Consider the following 25,692-nt stretch of genomic DNA (forward strand, 5'->3'; position numbering starts at 1 on the left):
CTATTTTGTTTATATTTGCATTTTTTAATTTAAATTTTTATTTTTTTTATTGCTTAATTTTTTGCTTTATTTTTTTATCTTTTGATTTTAATAAAATTTTTTTATTTCATGGTTTTTTTTTTATTAAAATTTATAATTTTTTTTTTAGTTTTCATTTTATATCAATATCTACTTTTATATTTATCAATAAACAACGTTTATTCCCCTCCTTTTTTATTAATCTTCGACACGTCGTCTCTCCCAGTTTTAAAATGCTTACGTCTATCCGATGACTCGGTTACGTTAGAGCTGCGTCGTGGTAAGTAGTTGCTTCCGAATCCCTTCTGCCCTTTAAATCACTAATACTCTTAACGCTATCCTGCTTATCATACCAACCGTAGATCCCAAATTGAAGGCGCGACTCAAAGAACAGGTGGCCAATACGAAAAATCCCCATTACGAAGACATCGAACCATCACCGCACATTTACGACTACAAAGCAGCCAGTTGTCGATCGCCCACTTCACACCATCGCTCGTTGTCGCTGCAGGACTCTTACGAACCGCCACACAACAGCAACTCCAATTCATCGTCTTCGCCTGCGATACGTTACGCCAAATCGCCCACGCACTTGCCACACCGTCAAGGTTCGCTGCCAACGCCTGCGACGGCCAGCCAGCAACAGCAGGGTAATCATAGTCGCAGCTCTTCCGCCTCGTCAGCCCAGCTACAGTTTGGTGATACAAACGCTTCGGTAGCGGCTGGTGGTGGAAACGCAGGTGGTGCCACTTGCACATCGCCCACAAGTCGTCCTTCGCGCATTCCAACCGCTTTGAAAGCACCACAAAAGCCAACCGTGCAGCATTCGCCACAGCATAAACGACCGCGACCATCGCAAATTCCAACGAAGGCCGGTCCCGCGGGTGCTGTGGCAGCTACCAACGGCAACGCGCCGCCAAGCGGCAACGCGACGCAATCGTCTGTGCCTCCAACGGGTGGAAGTGGAAGTGCGCATTTGCAACATTCGAACAGTTATAGCGGCAATAGCACACGTTTCACGCAACAACAAGCAGCGGCGCACCAGAAGGAACGCGACGCTGAGCCAAACTCTGCGCCGCCACAGCCAGCGAAGGCGCCACGTTTCGAGGCGTACATGATGACTGGCGAACTGATACTGAATCTATCGAGAACTTCGCAAAGTAGTAACCTACTGCCAGGACACGCAAAAAAGGTACGTCTATGCTGCGTGCGATATCTCGTCTTCAAAAAGATTTAATTATTTGTTTTTCTTACCCTATCCATAGATCGATAGCTTGCGTGACTCACCACAACGTGCGGTCGTGGCTGCGCGCGCTAACGGTGCCCTGGCGCCTCGCGCCTCCGGTGAATCATCGCCCACATCATCCTCATCGGTGGATTCACCTACCCATACGGGCAGTTCGGAGTCGGCAGCCCACCATCAGAAAGATCGTGGCAAACGACGTCACCAACAACCGCATCACCATCTACTACAACAACAATTGGATAGCATAAACAACAGCTACAATAACAGTAATAGTGGTGGCGGAGGTGCGGGCGCTGTTGGTGCGACGGCCGATGATGCGCGCAAAGACGACACACTGTTGTTGTGTGAAGAGTTAGAGCGTGACGACGAGGAGTTAGGAGGAGGCGGCGGTGGCGGCGGCACCGACAATAATCGCAGACATCGATATCACCAACATCAAGCACATTCAGCGCGACGTCATCAGTACAGTCACCAGCAACAGCGTAGCAGCTACGAGCACGACGAAGGCGCTGACATCGAGGAGAACGAGGAGGATCAAACGCACTACGACATCACAAACATCGAAACGTACAATAGCGGCGGCATAGGCGGTGGCGATGTGTGTGGCGATGATGATGCCAGCGATCGTCAGTGCCTAGTGACGCATTATGGTGACGACGAGGATGACGATGGCGACGAAGGCGAAGGTGAGGACTTTGATGCTGAAGACGAAGACGGTTGTGGGGCTGAGCACGAAGACGAAGACTACTCTTCGAATTCGCTCACATCGGCATCGGCAAAGCAACGTTTGCGTGCGTTAAAGCAAAAAGCTGCTGCTGCGCACTACAAACACGCACAAAGTGTGGTACGCGCTAGCGGTGGCGGCGCCGCCTACGATTCGGTCGATTGTGCGCGGCAACACTACACCGGCGGTTATAACCAACACCACCACCACCATCATCATCATCAGCAACAGCAACAGCATCCACATCAACACCGCAATCAGCAGCATCGGCAACAGCAACGCGGCTCAGGGGGCTCGACTTCCTCATCGGCGACGGTGAAAAGCGACGGCATGGCCGGCTTAAACACCTCACCCGACGAGACTTCATTCTCAGTGCCCACCTCGCCGATTTCTTTGTCCACCCCGTTGATTGATAAGGACACGGCGAACTCAGTGCCCACCAGTCCGGAACCATCGAGCCTGGGTGCAGTGGGCGGTGGCGGCGGCGGCGGCGGCGCCGGTCATGATGGCGTGGTGCGGCGACACAATGGTGTTGTGCGTACATGCGATTCGGCTGGCTTTCGTACCAGCAAGTCGGAAGATCACTTGCAGCAGGTGCAGCGTGAAGGTATGGCCGCTGTGATACCGATCGATATTGATGAGGATGTGAATAGTTCGCTGAATACACTGCTCGATACGAGACAAGACTCTGAAGACTCGCAGGTAAGTCGTGGGCAAAAAAGGGGATTGGATTAAGAGCGGGTTAATTGTATTGATAGAGCTGTTGAATGGGGGAGGGTAAAAAAAGGATTTGCGAGGGTTCTAATTAAAATTGAAATTGAAAAGGATCGATTGTGTAAAATTGGGAATGTGAAAACAATTTCAAAATTGAGATTTCGAAAATTTAATATTTTCCCAATTATTTACATATAGTCGGTGCTACTGTAAAACGCTGTATATGATTGCTTCTGGCAATCGTTCATCTTCATCAGGCAAAGGTAGACAGCTTTGTCATTCGTTTATTAGGGTGTAACGATTTGCAGATGCATTCCGGTGCAAGTAAGAGACCATCAAAAGTGTCAAGGGTACTAATAGTTTTGCAGTATCGCCGACGATATGTATAAAAGAAAATTTTAAAATTATAGAAAAATGCTAAAATAAGCTTCCTATTTTTAGAATAATTATTTGACAAACTATACAGCATTTTTACGAAATTCAAAAAAATTATATTTTGTACCAAAATCAAATTTAGATTCTAAGTTTTGTATAAAACATATTGTCGTATTAATTAATGTGAAGTGGTGTATTAGATCTGAGTTACGGTTCGTTTTCTTTTTAATACACAACAAAATTGTGTTCCTCTAATGGTTGTCTACCAAAAAAAAAAAACAAACAAAAAATTGATTCGATAGTAATTTTATTGTACTCTGCTTATGATTGTTTGTATTGCTTAAATTATGAAGGATTTATTGCTTGTGAAATTATACTATTTGTTGTTTTTGTTGGTAGTTTGTTGACGCATTTGAGCAGCTGTAACGAATTTGTATGAAAAGAAACCTAAAATTATTTTATTTTTAACTGTGTAGTAGCGTTGTTAAATTTTACGATTAGTACAATTTTATTTGCATTAACATTGATTCGAAATTTATTATCTAATTCTAATTGTCTAATTTCATTCTAAGTCATTTCAATTTGTTGCAAAATACACTTTGCTTTGTTTGGTTTTAGATACAAATCGTTTTTATATTTTCGAGTTTGAATTTGTTTTGAATAGCTTAACGTTGTTTAGATCTAATAACTTAAGACAAAAGAAAACTGATCATATTTTAAAAAACGTTTATGGAATGTTTATCAGGAGATCTTAAATTATGCTGTATTTTGTTTTTTTTTTTTAAACCGAGCTTTCAAACGCTTTATTGAAATTTGATATGTAATCATTACTAAATTCCTTCGCAGTAGAGTACGTATACTTAGATTAGGTTTAACCTGTCGTCGAAAAGTTTAGGCGTCAGGCTCTGTGTGATACCGCTGTTTTTTTTTATGTTTAATCCTTGCCCTTATACCAATTTGTGGTAAGCTTTAATAGTGAAGAGTCTAGCAAGGTCAGAGTGATAGCCAGTAATCGTCTAGCCTAGTATTTCGTTTGTTTTGGCCCGTCGATGAAGTCGTCACTGTAAGGCACTGAAAGAACTCCAGCTTGCAGCGAATAGCGCGTATACATATGATTCTTCAAGATCCGCCTTTTTGCCTGATTTCAGCAAGGGGGTAGTCCTACCCCTTTTCTAAATCACAGGCATGATCAGGAAGGACTCACGTAGGCAAAGTTTCTTTTGCATTACAGGGCGATTATAAGAAAATTTAAATTTCCATATGTATTCAAATAAAAGTGTTTAACAAAAATAGAAAAAATCATAAAATCATTCAAAAATAAAGATTACAAAATTTTGGAAAATTTTATACTACGTATTAAAAAAAAAAATATTAAAAATGATTTCGGTTATGATAAAACAATTTAAAACTTAATAAACATACATATATCAAAGATTAAAAGATTTCAAAACTTATTTAAAAACTAGTGTTTTTTATGTAAACTTTAATAGAATTTAAAGATTTATTTTATTTAAGGTAAATTTTTCAATAAGCAATTTATTTCACCGTGGTTGAAGAATTTTAAAAAAAAAAAGTAATAAAAAAGTACATACTATTTCAGAACCAATTTCCGTGCTTTCTTGTCAAGTTTGCTTTGGATACAAACAGGTTTCGCTGCTGTGCCCATCTTCAGTCTATTTTACGAAAAAAAAAACTGATGATGGAGATTCATCTTCCCACTTTGTCGGAAAAATTAACCAACAAAAAAATAACACTTCCTTTAATGTTTTTAGTAATAAAGAAATCGAATAAAATATTGATACATGTACGTTTTTTAATAAAAGCGTTTTATGTGAATGTGAATTTTTTCGTAGAAAACTTTAATAGCATTTCTAATAAAACAATTTCATTAAGATGAAAAAGAGAATTTTGAAAATTTTTACTAAAAGGTTTTTCCAAACACATTTTTTGTATAGGTAAAGTTTTAACCAAAAACCAAGAAGTGATGCAAAATATTTCACCCTAAAAAGTTTTTAGTCAAAAATTAAAATTTATTGAACAAAAATTTTTAAGTCTCCTGATAACATTCCATATGCAACTACGATGTACGTAATTATCATTTTTTATATTAGTAGTAAACTTTACGATTTTTTATCCTCCTGTTGCTGTTTAACCATTAAAACTCTTGCTCTACTTACTACTACTTTTATTAAAACTACTAATATTCCTACACATTGTCTATGCCTCTCTCTAACGTTGTTATATATTTTTGTTTATATCTTTTCCACTTTTTTCCACTCTCTTCTAAACACAATTACTTACCTCTGTTTTATGTTCGAAATGCTTAAAAATGCCAAAAACATATTCGTACATACCGAACACACCAAACATACCAACTTACAATTCGTACACTCGAACCTGTTCTGTTTTGTTTCGCATTGGTTACTCCAACTCTTTTTAATGAGCTTTTAATTTTTCTTCGATTTTCATTTTGTGTGTGTGTTTTTTCGTTTTGTTTTTTGTTTTTTTTTTGTTCTGTCTTTGTCTTCCTGTGTATGTATGTGTATGTGTCTTTTAGCCATCTTCAACTACTACTACTCCGACTAACCAACCAAAGAATAAAGCAACAATGAAGTCAAAAAACAACAATAAAGCGTGGCTCCACTTTTTCACCACTTTTCGCCTCATCTTCTATTTCATCAACGTCATCGCCATCCGCTTCTGCAATCGCATCATCAGCATCATCATCATCTTCGTCTTCATCGGCGGCATTAAAAACGGCGCTCTTGAATGCTGCCACGGCTGCTGCAGCAGCAGCAGCAGCGGCTACCTCCTCTTCCTCGCCTACATCTTCGCCAACTCTGCTGCCATCATCGCCGGAGGCGACACTCCTCAGTCAACGCGATATCTTCAATAGGCGGCGGCGTAAAGTACGCATTAGCATACCGCGAATTGTGTTAATGGACGCAGAGACGGGTGTAGAAGCAACAACACCAACTGCAGCAGTGGGAGTGGGAGTGACAGTAGCAGCAGCAGCAGCAGCAACAGCAGCAGCGGAAGAAAGTGGTTGCAACAATAACAATAATAACTACAACATTACTAATACACTAACTATAAATGATATTGCCACTACTAATACCAATACAACAACAACAAGCAATACTGATACCGCTGTTAGTAATGCAGCATTCTCTTCAACTACACCAACTATTGTTACTACTTCTACAATAACAAAAACAACAACAACAACTGCATGTACTATGACAATAATAAAAACTGCAACAATAATAACCACAACCAACTCAACAATAACAACAACAACAGCTGAATATGCTTTTAAAAAGGTTGAGCATAATACATACATACGTACTCGTACATATGTACATAAATAAACCGAGATTGTAGCGTAAAGAAAAACTACAAAAAAAATATATATTTCATACATATTTTTACTGTTAAACAGTGTAGTTGCTATAATTTGCTTTATCAAATCGTTCAGAAACATTTTAAATTATTTGTTGTTGCTATATTTATATAAATGTACCTGTACTTATTGATTAGCGCATGCGCTTAGATCTACATAGATTCATAAGTATATATACATTGTTTTACAAGCATTTACTATGTAGTTTAGCAGTAGTTGTGTTTATTAGATATGTTAAATATTTTCGGTTGTATTTAGTTCGATAATCGTATTCATAGAGCTTGCGCCATTACATTTAAACAGTTGAAATATGAAGTGATACCTATTTCTATTTTAGTACATTCTTCATTACTCTTTTTCAAATTTAACCAAATCAGCCAATATTGCATACTCGAAATGAGGAGACAGTCAGTGTCAATTGTTAGTATACACCTTCTTCTGATATATTCACAATTGTTTTCATCAGCAATTTTTTCATTAATTACACAGGCCAAACCAAATTTAAACAATGTTATTTTGACTAAAATCCGAATCTGACCCTAAAGATATTAGATCGGCTCAAGTTTTCCAACGTATTCGCATAAAAAAATTTCCAACTGCTTTCAGTGTTCGGATAATTTTTTGATTTTGAGTAGATATAAAGTTCACATTTAAGAAAAAAAAATCACCAAAAAATTTCAAAATTCTTATTCAGAATTTCGAGAAAATTTTTGAGTTTGCATTATCGTAGTCCGTTCAATTCTAGTAAGTAAATTTCAAGTCGCTAAAACTTACCGTTGATTTTTTTTTTTTTTTTGTGGAGTGTGTTGCTCATTTTCGTCCAAATAAAAATATGCTTTTCTGAATTAATGTTTTACATTTTTATGAAATTTTTTTGAATATCTTTGAACTTTATATACAGTGTGAAACTTTGATTTATATATATTGTTTAGGTTATAGAATAAACTAAATAATCATAGATAATTAATGAAAAAAAATAATTCATCAAAATAAATATTAGTATATCTATTATACTAACATTGGACACTGACTGACGTACAGGAAAAAAGTTTGCCGTACAAAACATTTTTTTGGGTCGCCTTTTTTACATATTTTATTATAACTTCCGCATTTGTCGGTTCTTAACGTATGATGTATCAATGTTTTTGTCTCGATCCCCATTACCCCATTCTAGTACCAGCCCACAAGATTTCAATTCTTATCACCCTAATGTAGCACCCTAATGACAGTAAATTAAAGCTCCCCATAAATTATTGGCGAATGTAGGTGTCCCCGAAAAATGCAACACCTAGGCTCTGGTGGTTTTATTTAAGACCGAGATGATGGACTTGCCGATATCCCCTATAGTAGATCCTGATATATCTGATAGTTTTGTTTGTATTTGTCTTCCGAATGCTTTATGCCTAACATCCGCTAGAGCTGTGCATTCACAAGGAAAATCCTGGTTATTTTCTTCGCTACCTTCTAGTTTATAGCCGCGACAAGTTCTATTATATGGGAGCCGCATTCTCTCTGCTGTCTGTTTGTCTATGGGCTACAATTCTTAATACTTCTGCCCTTGGTCTGTTAACTAGGCCTAGTGTCTTCGTTCTGTTATAGTGAGGCCAGAGTTCCCTGGCTATTTTGCAAGTTTGTGTATCTGATGACCTGTTCCTTGCCAATCCCAGAAAATGCAAACCAATTTATCTTTGAACGACTCCGAGGGGGCACTGCTGTGCAACAGCCTCGGTTTCCTCCAACTAGGTTCCTGCCTTCGTCAAGTAATCGGCATTCTTATTTCCTTCAATGTTCCTATCGCCGGGAATCTAGACAAGAGTGACGCTTATTGGCGCAGACGAGAGGGTAGCGAACTAAAAAATCGTCACGGAAATGTGTGACACCTGCAATGCAACGGAAGTGCATAATTAAAATTCCGACGTAAATTTTTAGTTCATACATACATATATTGTACATCTCGATGGTCTTTTGCAATGGCGGTCAATGTGGGGTACTGATTGGCAGCGCGCGCTACCGTTCCGCATGGCCTGGGTTTAATACCGGTTCAACCCAACATCAAAAAATAAAAAACAAAAATTTGTTTTTTCTAATAGCGGGCGCCCCTCGGCAGGCAATGGGCAAACCTCCGAGTGTATTTCTGCTGTGAAAACAGCTTCTCATAAAAATACAATCTTCGTTCGGAGTCGGCTTAAAACTGTAGGTCCCTCCCCTTTGTATGACAACATCAGAAGCTCGGCCAAACAAAAACATACATATGTGGAAGCGCCAATCTATTATTATTATTATTATTATCGATATGTACATACAGTTATGTGAAAAATAATAGGGACACGAAATTTTGACCAGTTTTGACAATTTTCCTTCTGTTAGAAAAATTAGAAACATTCAACAAAATTTTACAACGAACTTTTTATTATTAATTTTCAGAAAAGTTCCAAGTATGCAGTTTTATAGCCCATTAAATAAATAGTTTAATAAAATGCAAGCTTCAAGTGGTTAAGAATCTGCGTTGCGTTTTGATAATTTTTATTGTAAATTTTGTCATTATTTTCTTCCAACCAAATCGACCATAAAAAATATATCAAAAGCATTAGCCAACAATAAAAAATATAACCAAAACTGGTCAAAGTGTCGTGTCCCTATTATTTTCCACATGACTGTACCTCTGTCCTATAAATACAATTATTTTTGTTTTTTTTTTTAATATAAAACGCTTACAACAATAACAGTTGTTATATTACGCAGCGCTAGATGCATACATACATATATAAAGTTTTATTTGATAAAATTTCCAGCCTTCGATATTTTGTTGAATCATCAATCGAAAATAAAAATACATTTTTATTAAAGTGTTAGAAAAAAACTTCACTCAACTTAGTATTTACTTTTCAATTTCTGTTTGTAAATAAATAATAATAGAAGAAGGCAAAACAATCGATTATTGTTAGCTAAAAAATAGTAAACAATTTAGCATTTAGACTTGAATAGGTAGCAACAGCCAGACTACGTTCTACTCTCAGCTATTTTATCGCTTAGTTTGCTAATTCATATTTTTATTTCTCGCTCTCTCTTTCACTCTCTTTCGTTCGCGCGCAACTCTCACCGCTGCAGGGCTCCAATCGTGATCGCATCGTTTGGACTTATAACGCACCGCTGGCGCCACACCAAATACAACAATTGCAGCAACAGCAACAGCTGCAGCAACAACTACAACAGCAACAACAGCAGTATTCCAGCGCACACTATGGCGGCGGTGGTGGCGGTGGCGGTAGCGGCCACAACAATTCATCGCCGAATTCGCAGTCACATTCACACTCCCATTCGCATTCGCATTCACATTCGCATTCGCACTCGCATTCGAGTTCGATAAGTTCATCGCCACAACATTCAGCCGGCAGCCCTGCCTCACCTACATCTGTGTCCAGTTCGGTGATGTCATCGTCCGGTTCGAAGGGTGCGCTTGGCATAGGTGGCGCTTATGCGTTGAGTAGCAACAACAATGGCGGGCATCATCAGCAGCAGCAACAACAACAGCAACAACAACAACTTCAACTGACAGCAAATGCAGCTAATGGCGGCACAAGTGGCGGCACCAGCGCAACCACGGCCACAACGGCTTTGCAAATGGGTTTGTTACAATGTCCTACTGGTAGTGGTAATGGTAGTGGTGGTGGTGGTGGTGGTGGTAATAATAGTCTTGCAGGTGGTGCCGGTTGCGACCAGAGCGTCTCCGAAGCCATCTCGAATATTTCTAGTCCCGACTATCAGGACGATGATAATTTATTGAGTTCTCGCGATCTTGCAGGCGGCATGGTACTTAGCGATCCCAGTGATTCGGATTCAACCATACTCGTGTCGGATACGGCGGCAGCAAGGCAAAAGCAGCAACAACATCATCAGCTACAACAGCAAGCACAAGCGCTACACCAACAACAATTGCAACAGCAGCAGCAACACCAACAGAAGACTGCTGGTGGCCAACAACAGAATTCCGAACAGCATAAACTAGTGATACAGGTGCGTGGCATCGATACCAGCAATAGTGCCTCAACACGCTCAGCCTATTCCGAACTGAAAGACTCCGAGGATGAATTGGCTACGTTGACGGATGAGCCATTGAACACCGTATTGACGGTGGCGGGCAGTGGCGATGGTTTCGGCGGCGCCGGTACGGGGCGAGATTCATCGCCACCCGTCTCAGATGATGGCAGCGATGTGGAGTCGTTACATTCCTATCATTACTCACCAAAGGCCGTAGATATGCCGTCGGCAATACGGCTGGCCAAAAGACTGTACTCCCTGGATGGTTTCAAGAAGAGCGACGTGTCGCGGCACCTCAGTAAAAAGTGAGTTGTGTAAATGTGCTTGATTAAATAAAAGCTCATAGTTTTAGGGGCGGTAGGATTTTCAACTTAAAATGTTGCGTTTTATGTTTGTTTTAGCAACGACTTTAGTCGCGCCGTCGCCGACGAATACCTAAAGTATTTCAGTTTTGAAAAGAAAACGCTTGATCAATCTTTGCGCGAGTTTTTGCAACAATTCTCGTTATCGGGTGAGACGCAGGAGCGGGAACGCGTGTTGGTACATTTTTCGAAACGCTTTTTGGACTGCAATCCGGGTACATTTAATTCGCAAGGTGAGTACTATGACATAGAAAAATACTGTTTTATTTTTATTTTTTTTCAAACGGGTTAGAGACCAGAACTTGCATTTCTAACCTGGAAAATAATTTCATTAAGTTAACTAGAAATCTTGAAAATCATTGACATTTTGGCAGTCTATAAAAGTTTCGAGACTTTCTAGTCTAAAATAATACCTCTATAACTTATGAGAAGATCAAGAAGTCCGCTCAAGGAGCGACGAGTGATCACAAAGCTACAGAAACTGGCAGAAACTAGTGGAACTTCTACTTACGCCAACGGTCAAGTTCGAATGGCTATCGAAAAGTCGAAAGTCTCCAAAGCCTTTGAACCCGACGGAATATGCATGCTGATGCTGTAGAGAAATTATCCCGCTGGATTGGTAAACCACTTCACCAACGTCTTCAATTAATAAGCACTCAGTCAACTCGTGCCTTTAACTTTAATTATTTGACTTTCAAGGACCTGGTTTCTACTTCTAAATTTTTTAGCTTGCCATACAGAAAATATTTCAGAGTACTTGTTGATAAGCTTACCTCTCGGCTTTTGTTTTCGCCTTATGGTACAGCTACATTGTTTTATTTCCCCCTCGCGCTTAATTTTTTGTCTCCGAATGGATGACTTCCTTGCGCAAAGGTAACCGGCAATCCGCTGTTTAGCATCGTGGCAATGGTCAACAGTTAATAGAGTTCAGATTATGAACACCATCACCAGGGCTTGCTTTCTTGCTGCCAAAAAGGTATTAGTTGAGAAAATTTAGCTAGGCCCCAAACAGAATGTGGTTGCATTTCCAAATTTGTTGTTTTTTAAATTTTTCTCCATTATCACTAATGCCTGTTTTCATTTCTAAATATAAATATATCCTTTATATTCTATTATATTTCCAACAGATGCTGTACATACTTTAACTTGCGCTATTATGCTATTGAATACCGATTTGCATGGCCAAAATATCGGACGTAAAATGACCTGCGCTGAATTCATTGAAAACCTGGCGGAACTCAATGATGGCGAAAATTTTCCCAAGGACGTTTTGAAGTATCTTTATCAGGCTATTAAGAGTCAACCGCTGGAATGGGCGCTGTAAGAAAATAATTATCTTTATTATTAAAATATTATCATTAGAGCTACATACATACATATTTTCATTTAAAATTTCTACATTTTACATTTTCCAGCGACGATGATTCTGCTGAATTGCAAAAGCAACGCGCCGACAATAATGTGGGCAATAGCACAAGCAACAGCCTAATCGGACAAAATCCATTCTTAGACATACCAGAGTCGTCATCGGCGATTGAATACAAAAAAGGTTATGTGATGCGCAAGTGCTGTTTTGATTCCAATTACAAAAAAAGTAAGTAAATGTTTGAGATTATTTATTTATTATATGTATATATTTTTTTTAATGCATAATTAGATAACATCGTCGAATATATCGATATCGACGATGAGCGAAAGCGATTGCAATGAGTCTATCGTAAAATATGTCCATAATCATTTCGATAACAACACGGATTATTATGTGAATTGATAGGGGTGCTAAAAATCGAATTTATGGATTATCGCTTGCAATTTCCAGAAAATAAAGTTAATCATTAGCTCTCATATTCTTCACTTTAAACCATAAAACAAAACTATACATCGATGAATATGCCAAAAAATATATATCATCGTTTAATGTGCAAAACTGCGAATAAACATAATGCAAAACCGCGTATATGAGGAGTAAATTTTACAGGAAATAATAAAAACTGCAATCTTATTCTAAAACGGTTCTCTCTTTTATGAAACAAAGCAAATTTCAGGCTATTTATTTATATCGATATTTTAGTATGAATGGATAACAATGGATTAATGCCACAAGCTTCCGATGAGCAAATCTCATTTTTGGCATACATGTTAGTTACGCGGTTTTACACTTTAAACGACGACATGTATGTATATGATAATATTTATGAAGTGTAATAATAGATGTATCGATAGAGGTATATAAGTAAAATATACCAATGTCGTTCCCACGACAGTCGGGTATACGTAACCGGAACGACCCAGATTTATATCTGGCCAAGGACTGTCACTCCAGCAACACTCCCCAAAAACCCTATGGGAAATTTGTATGCTGCTACAACAACAACAACAATATATCTGTAATAATATCGATTAAAGGATAATTAAATTAATTTATAAAAGTATCAAAATATACCTAAACAGAGACTGCATATTTTGTTTATTTTTTATGTAGTCCATTACTAGGATGCTTAGTCAAGATAGTTCATAAAAAACGGCACATTTGTTATCTTCCTTACATTATTTCGTACCATATTATTTGAATATTTTTTTACGCTTTTAGCACCCTTCGGTAAGCGTTCCTGGAAGATGTTCTACTGTACACTGCGTGATTTAGTGCTTTTCCTGCACAAAGACGAGCATGGCTTTCGTAAAAGTCAGGTGGGTGGTGTCGCTCATTTAACCTTATAAGAACGAATCATTTTTTTTTTTTCATATTTAAATAAATTCCACAATCTTTCAGATGTCCGATAATCTGCACAATGCAATACGCATTCATCACGCTTTAGCCACCAAGGCCACCGACTACACTAAAAAACAACACGTTTTCCGATTGCAAACCGCCGATCAAGCTGAGTATCTATTCCAGACTAGTGATTCCAAAGAGCTGCAATCGTGGGTGGAGACGATAAATTTCGTTTGTGCCGCCTATTCAGCGCCCCCACTGGAGGGTGGTGTGGGTAGTCAAAAACGTTTTCAACGTCCGCTGTTGCCCAGCACGCATACAAAGTACTTGATGGTGGGTAGACATGCATAATTTTTGTTTTTTTTTTTGTTAGCAAAAACCAAGTTAAAAACATTTTGTTTCACTTTGTTTCGCAAGCAGAAAGAGCAATTAGAATCGCACGAACAACAATTGTCTCAATTAGAGGCTGCACTTGCGGATCACAAGAAAGGGCCTATACCAAACAAAGGACTGCCACTACAGAATTATAAAGAAAAAGAAAACTACTTGCAATATGAGGTGAGTTATTTGCATGCGAACGTATTTCTCCTGTACACTCCACACATAAAAATCTTTCCGTTTAACAGATACGCCGCTATCGTGCTTATGTGTCAATTTTAGCTGCTAAGCTACTTGCCGACCAACAGCAATTGGAGGCTGCGCAACAACAACAACAACAATTAACAAGCAACGAAGAATTGGATAAATTTTCCACGAGTGGTGGAGGTGTGGTAGGCGGAGCTGTGATTGGTGCGCGGCAACAGCAGCCGCCACCAGCGTATCCACAACAATTGCAATTACAACAACCGACCGCACAGTCGCCAACAGCACAACAACAGCAGCAACAGGCACAGCCACAACAACAACAAACTTCAAACAGGTATAATTATCAGCAACAAGATATTGGCTGACGGGTAATGGGAGTTTTCTCAGCTTGTGTGGTTTAATTGTATTACAAAGTCTAGCCCCGCTCTTTTTATCTTTTTTATATTGGTTTATTTGTTTTTGTTTTTTTTTCTTTAGTTATAAGCTTTGGAGCTGTGCATTGATTGGCTTTATTATTTGTATCATATTTGCTTTACTTACTGTTGTTGTTATCACCTGTTTTGGCTACTTACGTGAAGCGCCTACATGCCTCTTTTTGCTTTGTTTATTTTTACAACTTTACTACTACTACTTGTTGTACCATTAATTATTTAATCGAAACTCGAGTGTAGTAAATGCGTCTAACTGACTAGAAAATTAATTTCTTAACCCTTTTCATTTACATAAGAGTTTGCTAAATCGATTATACCTTTCTGAACTAAAGTAGTTATCATCCATAAGCCAATACACCGTTTGTATTCCCGTTAAAATCTGTACGTACGGTTTAAAGAACCTTAACAAGCGTCATCTTTTTTGTTAATCTGGCCAAGGTAAAAAGAAGGGATAGCGCCACCTTGGTAATCGACCTTGACGTTGACGATTGACGTTGTGCTGCCGAAGAGCTTGTAAGTGTCTTCATATTTCATAGCGGTAGGCTTTTATTGTAACTTAAGTATGCACATCGAAGCAAGGGTGTGTTTCTTTTTTTATGCGGGCTCTATAATGCTTACCAATATTGTCGCCATCGGAATTGCCATGACCTAAACCTAAGAAACACTTCAGCAGTCTGCAAGATGGTAACCCAACCGTTCCCACGACAGTCGGGTCTACGTAACCGGAACGACCCAGAATTATATCTGGCCAAGGACTGTCACTCCAGCAACACTCCCCAAAAAGTCTTTGGGGAATTTGTATGCTGCTACAACAACAACAACAACATGGTAACCCAACATCCAAATCTTCCCGCCAAATCCTGTACAGATTTCCATTTCGGAAACGTCTATGAAGATAATATTCTCTTCATCGGATTTATAGTAATTGTTGACAGTGAAGATAACTTTTGCCGACAACAATTAGCGAACTCTGTTGTCTGACAGTTACATATTCGATGTTCCACCGCTACATGGATATAATCATTACTTCAAGGCGCACAGCCTTAATACGCTCAAGTAAATTTCGAGTATAAAATTTCTTCAAACAGCTTGTTTCCAGCGCCACTTTTCGGATCTATATTCTACTTTGAATCAAACATAGCGGACTCGATTTTTACAAACATATTTCCACTCGACATTAAATGACACAAAATAATATAGATTTCACAAATACCTGTGTCATAAAGTGAATGTGCATTTTCATAGTAAAGTAATAAAGTGGACTCCAAACTTAGTTGCAGCTTGTTTGACAGATATTCCATTGAAAATTATGTCAAAATGATGCCACTAACTTTAGTGCCGACTTTCTTTTGACTATAAAAATAGTCCGTTGACATAAAGTTCTTGTCATTTGAATGTCCAGTGGAAATTCGGTATAATGATTATTTTCTGTTACCGTAACTACAATTTAACCGTAAAAATTTATGTAGGAAATTTTGGTTTTAATTATCTTCTTTTAGTTATTAAAAGCTTTTTCCCTGAGCCTTTTTCTGCTTCATAAATATCTAAAAATTATTTTTAATTTTGATTTTGTTTTCCTATTTTAACGGCTTTGTGCCTCTGTACATAATTAAAACGCTTTTTTAAATACATTTATGTGCGTAAACATATTGTAAATATTATTTTTTCTATGTTTTTTAACCCTCTATATGACATAACATATTTGAATGAATTTTTTAAGACTTAAGTCAACGTAGGTTAACTAAGCAAAGTAGTTAAAAATATATACATATATTTCAAAAGCTAAAATACATTAACATTCTTCGATTAAACCGTTGGGATATTTTTTTTTTAGTATCGACCAAATATTTTAAGTAGTATCTATATAATTTGTGGGATAATTAATTTCAACTTTAAAAAATTCAAAACTTATTTTTGAACCACAAAAACTGTGAAAGCTCTTGAGTGAAAAGCATTTGCAAAAAAATTAGAATGAGACAATTTTAAAAACGTTAAAATAAAGAAAGTTAAAGTCAATAAAAATAAAGTTAAGCATATAAAAATTAAAGCAAATTAAATAACTAACCTTAAAAAACGTGCATCACATGCAAATTGATTAGATTTAAGTTACAAAAGAAAAAAAAAAACAATAATAAGACAAAAATTGTTCAATTCAACACGCAGAGAGAAGCACAAGACAAAAATTACAATTAAACTTAGATGAAGACAAAAAATAAACAGTTTTGTAGTACATAGTGCAGTAAAAAAAGTAGTATATAGAATGTTTCAAATTTACTTGTTTTAGCAGGTTAGCGGTAGGTACGCCGTCACATATGGCAAAATATGCGAAAAAAAACAAAAATAAGGTTCAACAATAAAATTGAGAAAGCATGCAATAACGATATACATAAATAATCGTGTAATTTCAGAAAAAAAAAAACTATTTAAAAATATATAATTCATACATTTTACGCACTTTTGATTTGTATGTATACATACTCATATTATAGTAGTAGTAAAATAAGTTCATAATACATATTAACAAGCGTGAATTCATGAAGGTAAGAAAACAAAAACAAAATTAAAAAATAGCGTTCAACGTTCAAAAACAACACAGGGGTCATGGACCTTTTTAGATCACAAAACTCTACAGCGAAGTTAGTTGCAGCTTTTAAGCATAATTTTCATGGAAATATCTGTCAGAAAACGGCAACTAACTTTAGAATTTGTTTTGTTTGTTTCGACTATCAATCAATATGTCCCAGTATCTCTTGATTAAAAAAGGATAACGTCATTATTTATTTAGACACACAAAAAAAAATGACACAAATTTTGTCTGTTGCATTAAAATTTACCATGTAACCAAACAGGTTTACTTTCAAAATGACATGTATGCATAAGAAAAAAATAAATAAATAATAATACAATTTAAGTAAATTTAGTGGCGCAATTAGTTTGCCAATGTAGCACAAAAACACACATGAAATAGTTCACCGTTTAATTTTTATTTGTTTTTTTTTAATTGAACAATTTTTTATTATTATTATTGTTTTTTTTTAATAAATTATCGTTTATTGTAATTTATCGTTTTTTTTTTTGTATTCATACGTTTTACGTTGCAAATTTTTCCGCGTTCATCTCTTTAATTTCTTTATTCTTTGTCACTCTCGCTACACTTATTTTTTGCTGGAAATACGAACAATAAGATCTCAACAATGTTATCCCTCAATTCTACTGGTGAGCTTTGTTCAAAAATAGAATAGAATTTTAAAACGTAAATGAAAGGGGGGGCATACCAGTTCCATCTTTTCATAGCCCAATAGTTGAGAGCTACACATTTCCACATTTTCTGAGCATATGAATTACTCGCCGGCAGCACATGATCCAAAGACAAATAAACTAGCCGGATTAGTTGTAAAAATTAGGAATTAAAAATGGTGCTGATATCGCTTGTGCATGACTTACTCCAAAGCTAATCATTCCCGCGATGAATACCAAGCTACCACGAAATTAACTACTTTGTTCCTTTTCTTTTTACTAAAATCGTGTAAAATTTTCTTTACCTTTTAGATAATAGAAAACCTGTCATGGGATGGTATTTGAGAAAATTAATTAAATTCATTATTAATTTCGTGGAGACAAAATATCATGTTTTCATTACCTTTTTGGTTAGGTAGATTCATGTTCCGAATTGCAACTAAAAATCGATTCTCAGAAGGTTCATTAACCTATTCTTCGAAGTAAAGCAATCAAAAATTACTTATGTACACTACCACAAAGCAAATTAACCAAGCTTCTTTTTTGAACTAAATTTTTCAATACAAAATTATTATTTTTTTGTTGAGGATGTAAGCCATTAAATAAAATCAGTACCGATAACAATATAAATTTTTCATATTTATTTTTTTTTTTTTAGTTCTGGATCATTTTATTTTTCTTCAATGCTGAGTGCTGATGACCACGCTCAAATAATTTTATTTTTTTTTATAAACTACCAATAATTGTGCAATGTGCAAATAAGTATAGCGTCTTTTTGTTTGTTAGTGTTAGTTCAAACTGTATTATTCAAATTCATTACAAATCTCGTTTTACTAAAAATAGTTTTTATGTTTTTCATGAAAAAAAATCGTCACTAATCAATTGCGCTTCAATTCATTTGTTTAGTATTTTGTTGTTAGGTGCATATGTTTTTGCGCTTTAATGCTTAAAGCTGGCAATGTAAAGTTCTTATTTCGAAACTTTGCAAGAAAGTTCAGTTTTTTTTTTTTTACTTACATTTTGTTCCTTATATGTTTGATTTTGCAATTTCGTTGCTTATATATATACATACATGTATCTACATACATATATACAATATTTATGTATGTACCTGTAATATATGTGCATATGTATTTGTGCGGTTGTTGGCATCAATTACATTGCAATTAAAACCAAATTGAATATTTAACCAGTACGAGTACACACCAAATTGGTTATCACCTGCAAATTGTCTTCTTTTTTCTTTCTCTTTTTCCCTATTTGTTTTTTTTTTTTGTCTCCTCCCAATATAAATGCCTTGCAGATGGTTATGTGGTTGCGCCTGGTGGTCAATGCTGTTTTGCTAAACAGTGGTTGTGAAGCAAAGAAGGAGAGCTAAATAAAAATTACAAAAAAAAAAACACAAACATAAATAAAATGTCCTTAATTAACCTACAGTTCATACCATGAATCATACACGAATTCGCTCGGCATAATGCGTATAACACTTACCCACCAACCTACCAACCAACCAACCAACCAACCAACACTCCCACTAATGCACATCCCACAACTTTACCGGCTGCATTGATCTTCCAACAACTCCGCACCAATCCAACAACTCAACTAGCCGCTGTTCCATGTGCCAAAATTTTTATATATGAAAATCGGTATTTTCTGTATTTTGCAACCTTGAAGCGCTCCGAAGTTTAAATGTGTATAAGAATAGTGCAGGTAAAAAAAAAAAAAACAGAAATGTGTATCGCAAGTTAGTTTTAAATGCTTTCTTTGTTGTTTTATTAGCTTCCCGTAAATTGTTTTCGGTTGCAGTCAGTACTCGTTTTGTCACTCAGAAATACATATTTGCTTTAATTTTTGTAGTGGTTTAATTGTATATATAATTTAATTACGTTAAACGACTATAACGTTGTATAGTATGTTTTAGGTTTTGCCAATAAGAGTTATGTATATCATAGAAATAAGTTTTAGTTCTTGTTTTAAGAAAAAAAAAATCGATAGAAAGCACAAACAAAAAAAAAAACGCCAAACATTCGATACTGAAAATTTTAGCGTAGCATTTTTTTAGGTGGCAACCCTATTAAAATTAATTTGTATTAAAAACTGTTAATCAAAACGTTTTGCTGAGTACCCACAATGTAATATTTCGCCTTCTTAAGCTATGTATTTCAATATAATTTGTTAGATGGCAACCCTTATAAAAATTTTTCAATATATCGATGGTCCTGTGCAACACAACGACACAATTCAAAATTCAAAAAATAAAAACTGTTACTACTGTTAAGTGGCTCATGTCTCTAATCCTTGTCGAATCTTATCTTTTGCACATACTTTAGCAATCCTTACTGCTTAGGTACTTTGGTAAGGGATGGAAATGGATTAGACAAGGATTAGCGACAAGAGCCACTTAACAGTAGTAACAGTTTTTATTTTTTGAATTTTAAATTGTGTCGTTGTGTTGCACAGGACCATCGATATGTACATACTTAAAATATGAACCATTTTTCTTTTGACACTCCGCATCCGCAAATTAAAAATTTTTTTTATGTTAATTTTATTTTCTTTTTAGATTAATTTCTTTTAAATTATTTTTATTTTGATAGTAATTTTTAAATTTCTTTAAAATTATTATTTTTTTTCAGTTCATCCTTTTAGTTGTTTTATGTTTCTTGTTTTATTATTTGTATTTTTTTATTTTGTTTTTAATACATTTCCATTTGTGTATTTTTTTTTAGGGTTCACTCAAATTTAGAGCCGTTTTCTCAAGTATGCTTTAAAATTTGTCCGCCCGTTTAACACAAATTGTGTGATGATGATTGCAATCCCATTTATAAAAATTTTCTGCCACGTATAGTTTTTAAGAAAAAAACTGTTGAACTGAAAAAAAAATTAAAAAAACCGCGTATTAATGAAAATAAAATTTGTCTGAGGAATAATACCTGATGTCGATGAGTGGAAAAATCATTGAAAAGTAAAATAAATTTTTGATTGTATAAATGCCACTTCAATAGTTTTTCTTAAAAAACTAGACGTGCTATAAAAATTGTGTAAACGGATTTTAAATCAGCTTAAAAAAATCTATAAGATGAGATCAGTCCTGTTTTCGAGATCAAAGTCCTTAAAATTTTGTTGTACCTTGTTATTTTACTACGTGACTGAGGGAGCTCATTTTACGTTATTCAGCTATTATTTTCAAAGAAGCTGCTCATGATAAAATTTTTAACAACATTGAGTGTAGCAATATTTTTCCGCTTCACATTTCATATTCATGTCTGAAGTGTATGAGGGAACAATAAAATGGTATTAAAAATTAATTAATTAATTTGTTTCATTAGTTAATCGAAAATCCACCGTGTTTTTATAAATTTACTAAAAAAAATTATGTTAGAGAAAATATTTGTTGAAAATTTCTTGAAAAATTTCCCTAGCATATTTTTTTTTTAAGAAATATTTTCAGTAAAATTTTCAGTTTTACGATTTTAACTCCAATAAAATTTGTTTGACAAAACTTGTTTTTATTTACTGTTTTTTTTTTTAATTAACAAAGATGGCGAAAAAACGGCAGCTACACATATATCGGGAAATTTTTTGTACTAAATTAAAAGAAATCAAATTTTTTTGGTCACAAAAATGTTTTCCGAAAATTTTTTGGAAAATTTCCTTATATTTTTTCTAAAAAATTTGTTCAATATAATTTTCTGGTATACGATTTTAGGTACAGTTACAAAGTTTTTTTTTATTTTTTCAACAGTATTTTTTCCGAAAATTTCTGGAATTTTTATTTTTAATTATTTCAATATAATTATCAGTTTTTTACAATTTTAACTACAATTAAATTTTTTTACAAAAATAATTTTTTCTGGCATTTTTTTTTTAATCTACAGTCATGACGAAAAATAATAGCATCGTGAAATTTTTGTAGTTACAAACTGTCCTAGAATTTGTTTTTTGTACACTTTTTTATTTTTTTCAACAGTAATGGCGAAAATAATAAACTTTTTTGTATTAAATAATATATTAACATTTTTTTTTATTAAATTAAAATAAATAAATTTCTTTGTCAAAAAATGTTCCTTATTTTTTTGTTTATCTATTTATTTATTTATTTCAACAGTAATGCCGAAAAATAACGGCATCGTTCCCTTTTTTGTATTAAATAAAAAGTATATTTTTTTTATCACAAAAATCTTTTCTGAAAACTTAAAAAAATAAATTTTTTTGATCACAAAAATCTTTTTTGAAAACTTAAAAGAAATTATTTATTTTTTATATTTTTTCTATAATTTTCAGTTTTGCAATTTTAACTACAGTTAAAATTTTTTTTGCAAACAACTTTTTCAGTGCATTTTTTAATTTTCAACCGAAAGAAGACATCGCTGTGCGATTTTTTGTAAAAAATGAAAATAGATAAAATTTTTTTACACACAAAATGTGTAAAATTAATTCAGATGACAATCGTACCCAGATACACCCATATATTTAATCGTCTTAGCTTTCAGATAAATTACTGATTAACTGCAATATATAGGGTGATCCATCTAGACTTTTTCTATTTTAAATAAAACACTTAAAACAGATCTGGATGTCGGAATCTTTTCTATCGCATGAAAAAATAATCTCTAAAATTTACTATTTACTTCATTCAAAGGTTCAATTTCAGCCAACAAAAAGGCAGTTATCAAGGTGTGGTAGCGCTCGTTATTTTCGGTTATGTTCTCTCTGCAGCCAAGATTTGAAGGTCTAGATGGATCACCCTATATAAATATTTACATATGTACCCACATAGTATGTGTTGTTTAAATTTCGCTTTTTGTTTGTAGATCTTATTTTTTTTGTATTTATTTTTTCTTTTCCGCAATGGTTGTGGTTTTTGCTTAATTGAAGGTAAATTATTTTCTAGTTTATCCAGTCAGTAGCACTAGAATAGTTTGCTAGGCGTAATTTTTTTAAATACATTTTATTTATACACAAAGATATTTATTTACATATTATGTGCACAAAAACTTGCATTGTACATACATATTTAATTTTCTAAAAACTTTTATCTTTTTTCGTTCTTTTTTATTTTTAATTTTGCAATTACAGAAAAAAAGAGAAAAAGAAATGAAGGACCCCATTTATACAAACACTTGCAACTCCATCAGAGAGCTTTGTACAGGAATGAGCACACACACACACAGACAAATAGACCTGCTGTAGCAAAAGCACGCCATTGAGTGAAGACAGAAGTGAAAACAAACAAAAACTAAAAAACGGAAGATTGTAAACGAACTCTTTTAAGCTGAGAAACACTTTCGCAGAGAAAAATTCAATAAAATTGAATTTCGATTTCTTTTATACATACATACATACGAATGTAAACAAAAAGTTATTATAAGGAAACATTGACAAACAATGAAAGAAAAAACGATTTGGTAAGTGAAATTCTTTAATTGTGTGTAGTTACCATAGAAAGGGTCTCGATTGAAATGCAGATTTAATTTTTTTTGTTTTTTTTTTAATTATATATGTATTTTAGGTGTATGTTTTTCCTTAGACTGGGAAAAACTTCAACTCTCCCAAGTTGCATACTTTTGGGCTCCACTGCTTTTCATTTAGAGAGTTTTAACGACGAAAATTTATCGTGGCGATTGTCAGAATTCCACTGCTAGTTATCTGCCGCAATATGTATCGTGGGGATGCGGAGGTGTTAGATGACTGAAACAACAGCTTTTAATTGGGTAAAATCCGCGTAATTCCGGTTCGTAAAGTTTGATATCGTTAGAATGTTTTATCGACCGATCTCACCTGCTACTGTATCATGGGGAGCTTACCATATCTCATACATTGGCGACTGCTCAATATTGACAAGAAAGATCTCCTCCAAAGCTCATCAGATGCCATCTGCTTGAATTTCTGGGAGAGCTCCTGGACTGCATAAAAAAACTACTGACCCGACGCTGTGCAGACAGGCAATTAAGCTAGTTCCCTCGCCCTGAAAATACCGTTATCAGAATTTAACCACCACCCATTGCCAGAGTAAGGGCTTCAGCTGCCTCGATAGGCCTGTTATACTCTGGCACAATTACGATCTTTATACCACGGCAGGTTAAGCTGCTATGCATTTATCCAGACTCAGCTGCAATGTATCCAACGTATTTCGTACGTGTGTAGGTTCCCCGCATCACATTTGCCATCTCTACACATGTCCCCTTAAACAAAGTCTAGGTAAATTCCCCTCCCGAATTCGTCGCAAAAACACTTTTTCTGGACCAACCTTTAGTTAAGCTTGACGTTTGAAATATAAGCTAACCTTGGCAGGAATGAGTAACCGCTACAATAACGTTTCCTCGACAGTATGGTCTACGTGACCGGAACGTCCCAGATTTTTATCTGGCAAAGAACTGTCATCCAGCAGTATTCGCTAACAACTCTTTGGAGAATTTTTATTTGTTTTCAACCAGCGCAACTAGTACGGTATATGTTCTCTAGAGGCGCTGCATATTTTTAGGCGCACCTGTTATTCATTTAAGGCCGTTGTCACAGTGAAAAGTTAACTCGCATTCGGCAATCAACGATTGAATTTCGGTACAAAAAGCAAAAGTTAACTACCGCAAGAATGTTGTCTTGCACTGGAAAATCTAGATTTTTGTGAATGGAAATCAAGGTTCTAGAATGCCATTGAACAGAGTTACACCCCTGCTCGTTACGTCTTGCCATTTCCAGTTTATTGACAATTTTACCTGTTTATCAAGAGTCTGCATAATGTGTTTAATGTATTTTTTTTTTATCTCTTTACGAAATTACTTACATTAAAATTTCTTCAAGATTTTATTTCGTTTTTTTACCATTTTTGGATTAAGCTCTGGTTTCTAATGAAAATTTGTCTTTGCTAATTTCAGCTGATTTTTATTTCTTCTCCCCACATTCATGTGGGAACGCACACCCGAACATAAATATATGCATAATACTTATACATCTACATAAATTAACCGAAAATCGAATCGAAAGAACCAAAAATCCTACACTAAATTTGGCGCTCCCAAAACAAAGTAAAAACAAAGATCGAACTTCATCAGCGCATCATCACAAAAGCCACTAAAGCTAAAAGCGTGTAAGCGTCTGTCTAGCTGAAAATGACACTGATCAACAAAATCATCCACCCAAAAATATGCATGGGCATTTTTAAACAGATATCATTTGCACCCCCCCCGATGCCACGAACAACAACAACAATAACTAGTTGTGAAACGCATACATACAAGCATACATAAGAGTAACACGAACAAATTTTACGACGTCAAAGTCAACGCCAACTTGAACGTGTGTTAACTGTCTTGCATACATACTCTACATGCAAACATAACAAATACTATTATTTTTAATTTATATTTACTATATACATACATACATTTATGTATTTAACTCTACTACGATTGTATGTGTGTGTAAATGTATGCTGATAATTATATTAAAAAAAAAAACAAAAAAAAAAGAGAAACATGATTTATAAATATTAATTACAATTGATAATTGTATTGTGAATTTAATTACACAAACAAACAAACATACACATACAAATGCAACAACAAATTACGCTCTTCGTTGTATCTACATACATACATATATTATGTAATATTATATATACATACATAAATACGCTATTTTAGAATTATTTATACATAAAACAAAAAAAAAAAAAACAAACTTTCAAAAAGATGAAAAGAAAAGCAACAAAAAAATCGCTTAAAGAACATATACATAAAAAACAATTATCTTTAAAAGATTATCATTATGAATGATAGAAAACGTATTAAAAATTAAGATCGCAAATGAGTTTCAATTAATTTACTTTTAAAAATTCGTAATC

The 25,692-nt window shown here is 35.0% G+C and overlaps 1 protein-coding gene across 3 annotated transcripts; it reads left to right on the forward strand.

Moving 5' to 3' along the window:
* The first annotated feature begins 217 nt into the window (after nucleotides 1–217).
* LOC118750946 (PH and SEC7 domain-containing protein-like) lies at nucleotides 218–25,253 on the forward strand. 3 transcript variants are annotated; one of them, XR_004994462.1, is made up of 15 exons: nucleotides 218–298; nucleotides 381–1,210; nucleotides 1,284–2,690; nucleotides 9,589–10,105; nucleotides 10,283–10,823; nucleotides 10,920–11,113; nucleotides 12,008–12,200; nucleotides 12,296–12,474; nucleotides 13,471–13,568; nucleotides 13,651–13,926; nucleotides 14,014–14,151; nucleotides 14,220–14,512; nucleotides 19,150–19,559; nucleotides 22,929–23,257; nucleotides 24,725–25,253. XR_004994462.1 is itself a non-coding variant. In XM_036485700.1 (12 exons), the coding sequence occupies exons 2-12, from the start codon at nucleotides 1,133–1,135 to the stop codon at nucleotides 19,190–19,192; spliced, it is 4,134 nt and encodes a 1,377-aa protein (XP_036341593.1). In that variant the 5' UTR covers nucleotides 218–298; nucleotides 381–1,132; the 3' UTR covers nucleotides 19,193–20,098. The 3 variants fall into 3 exon arrangements, 1 of the variants encoding a protein (XP_036341593.1); XR_004994461.1 differs by having other exon boundaries at nucleotides 9,589–10,823; XM_036485700.1 differs by lacking the exons at nucleotides 22,929–23,257; nucleotides 24,725–25,253 and having other exon boundaries at nucleotides 9,589–10,823; nucleotides 19,150–20,098.
* The last annotated feature ends 439 nt before the right edge of the window (nucleotides 25,254–25,692 follow it).

The sequence above is a fragment of the Rhagoletis pomonella genome, unplaced genomic scaffold, assembly GCF_013731165.1.
Source record: "Rhagoletis pomonella isolate Grant_MI unplaced genomic scaffold, Rhpom_1.0 Rhpom_scaffold_00469, whole genome shotgun sequence".
Classification (NCBI taxonomy): domain Eukaryota; kingdom Metazoa; phylum Arthropoda; class Insecta; order Diptera; family Tephritidae; genus Rhagoletis; species Rhagoletis pomonella.

Coding starts and splice junctions, on each gene's coding strand:
- LOC118750946 (XM_036485700.1), top strand. CDS start 1,133: ATGATGACTGGCGAACTGATACTGAATCTATCGAGAACTTCGCAAAGT. Junction 12,201..12,295: donor CAACCGCTGGAATGGGCGCT/GTAAGAAAATAA, acceptor TACATTTTCCAG/CGACGATGATTCTGCTGAAT. Junction 13,927..14,013: donor CGCATACAAAGTACTTGATG/GTGGGTAGACAT, acceptor TTTCGCAAGCAG/AAAGAGCAATTAGAATCGCA.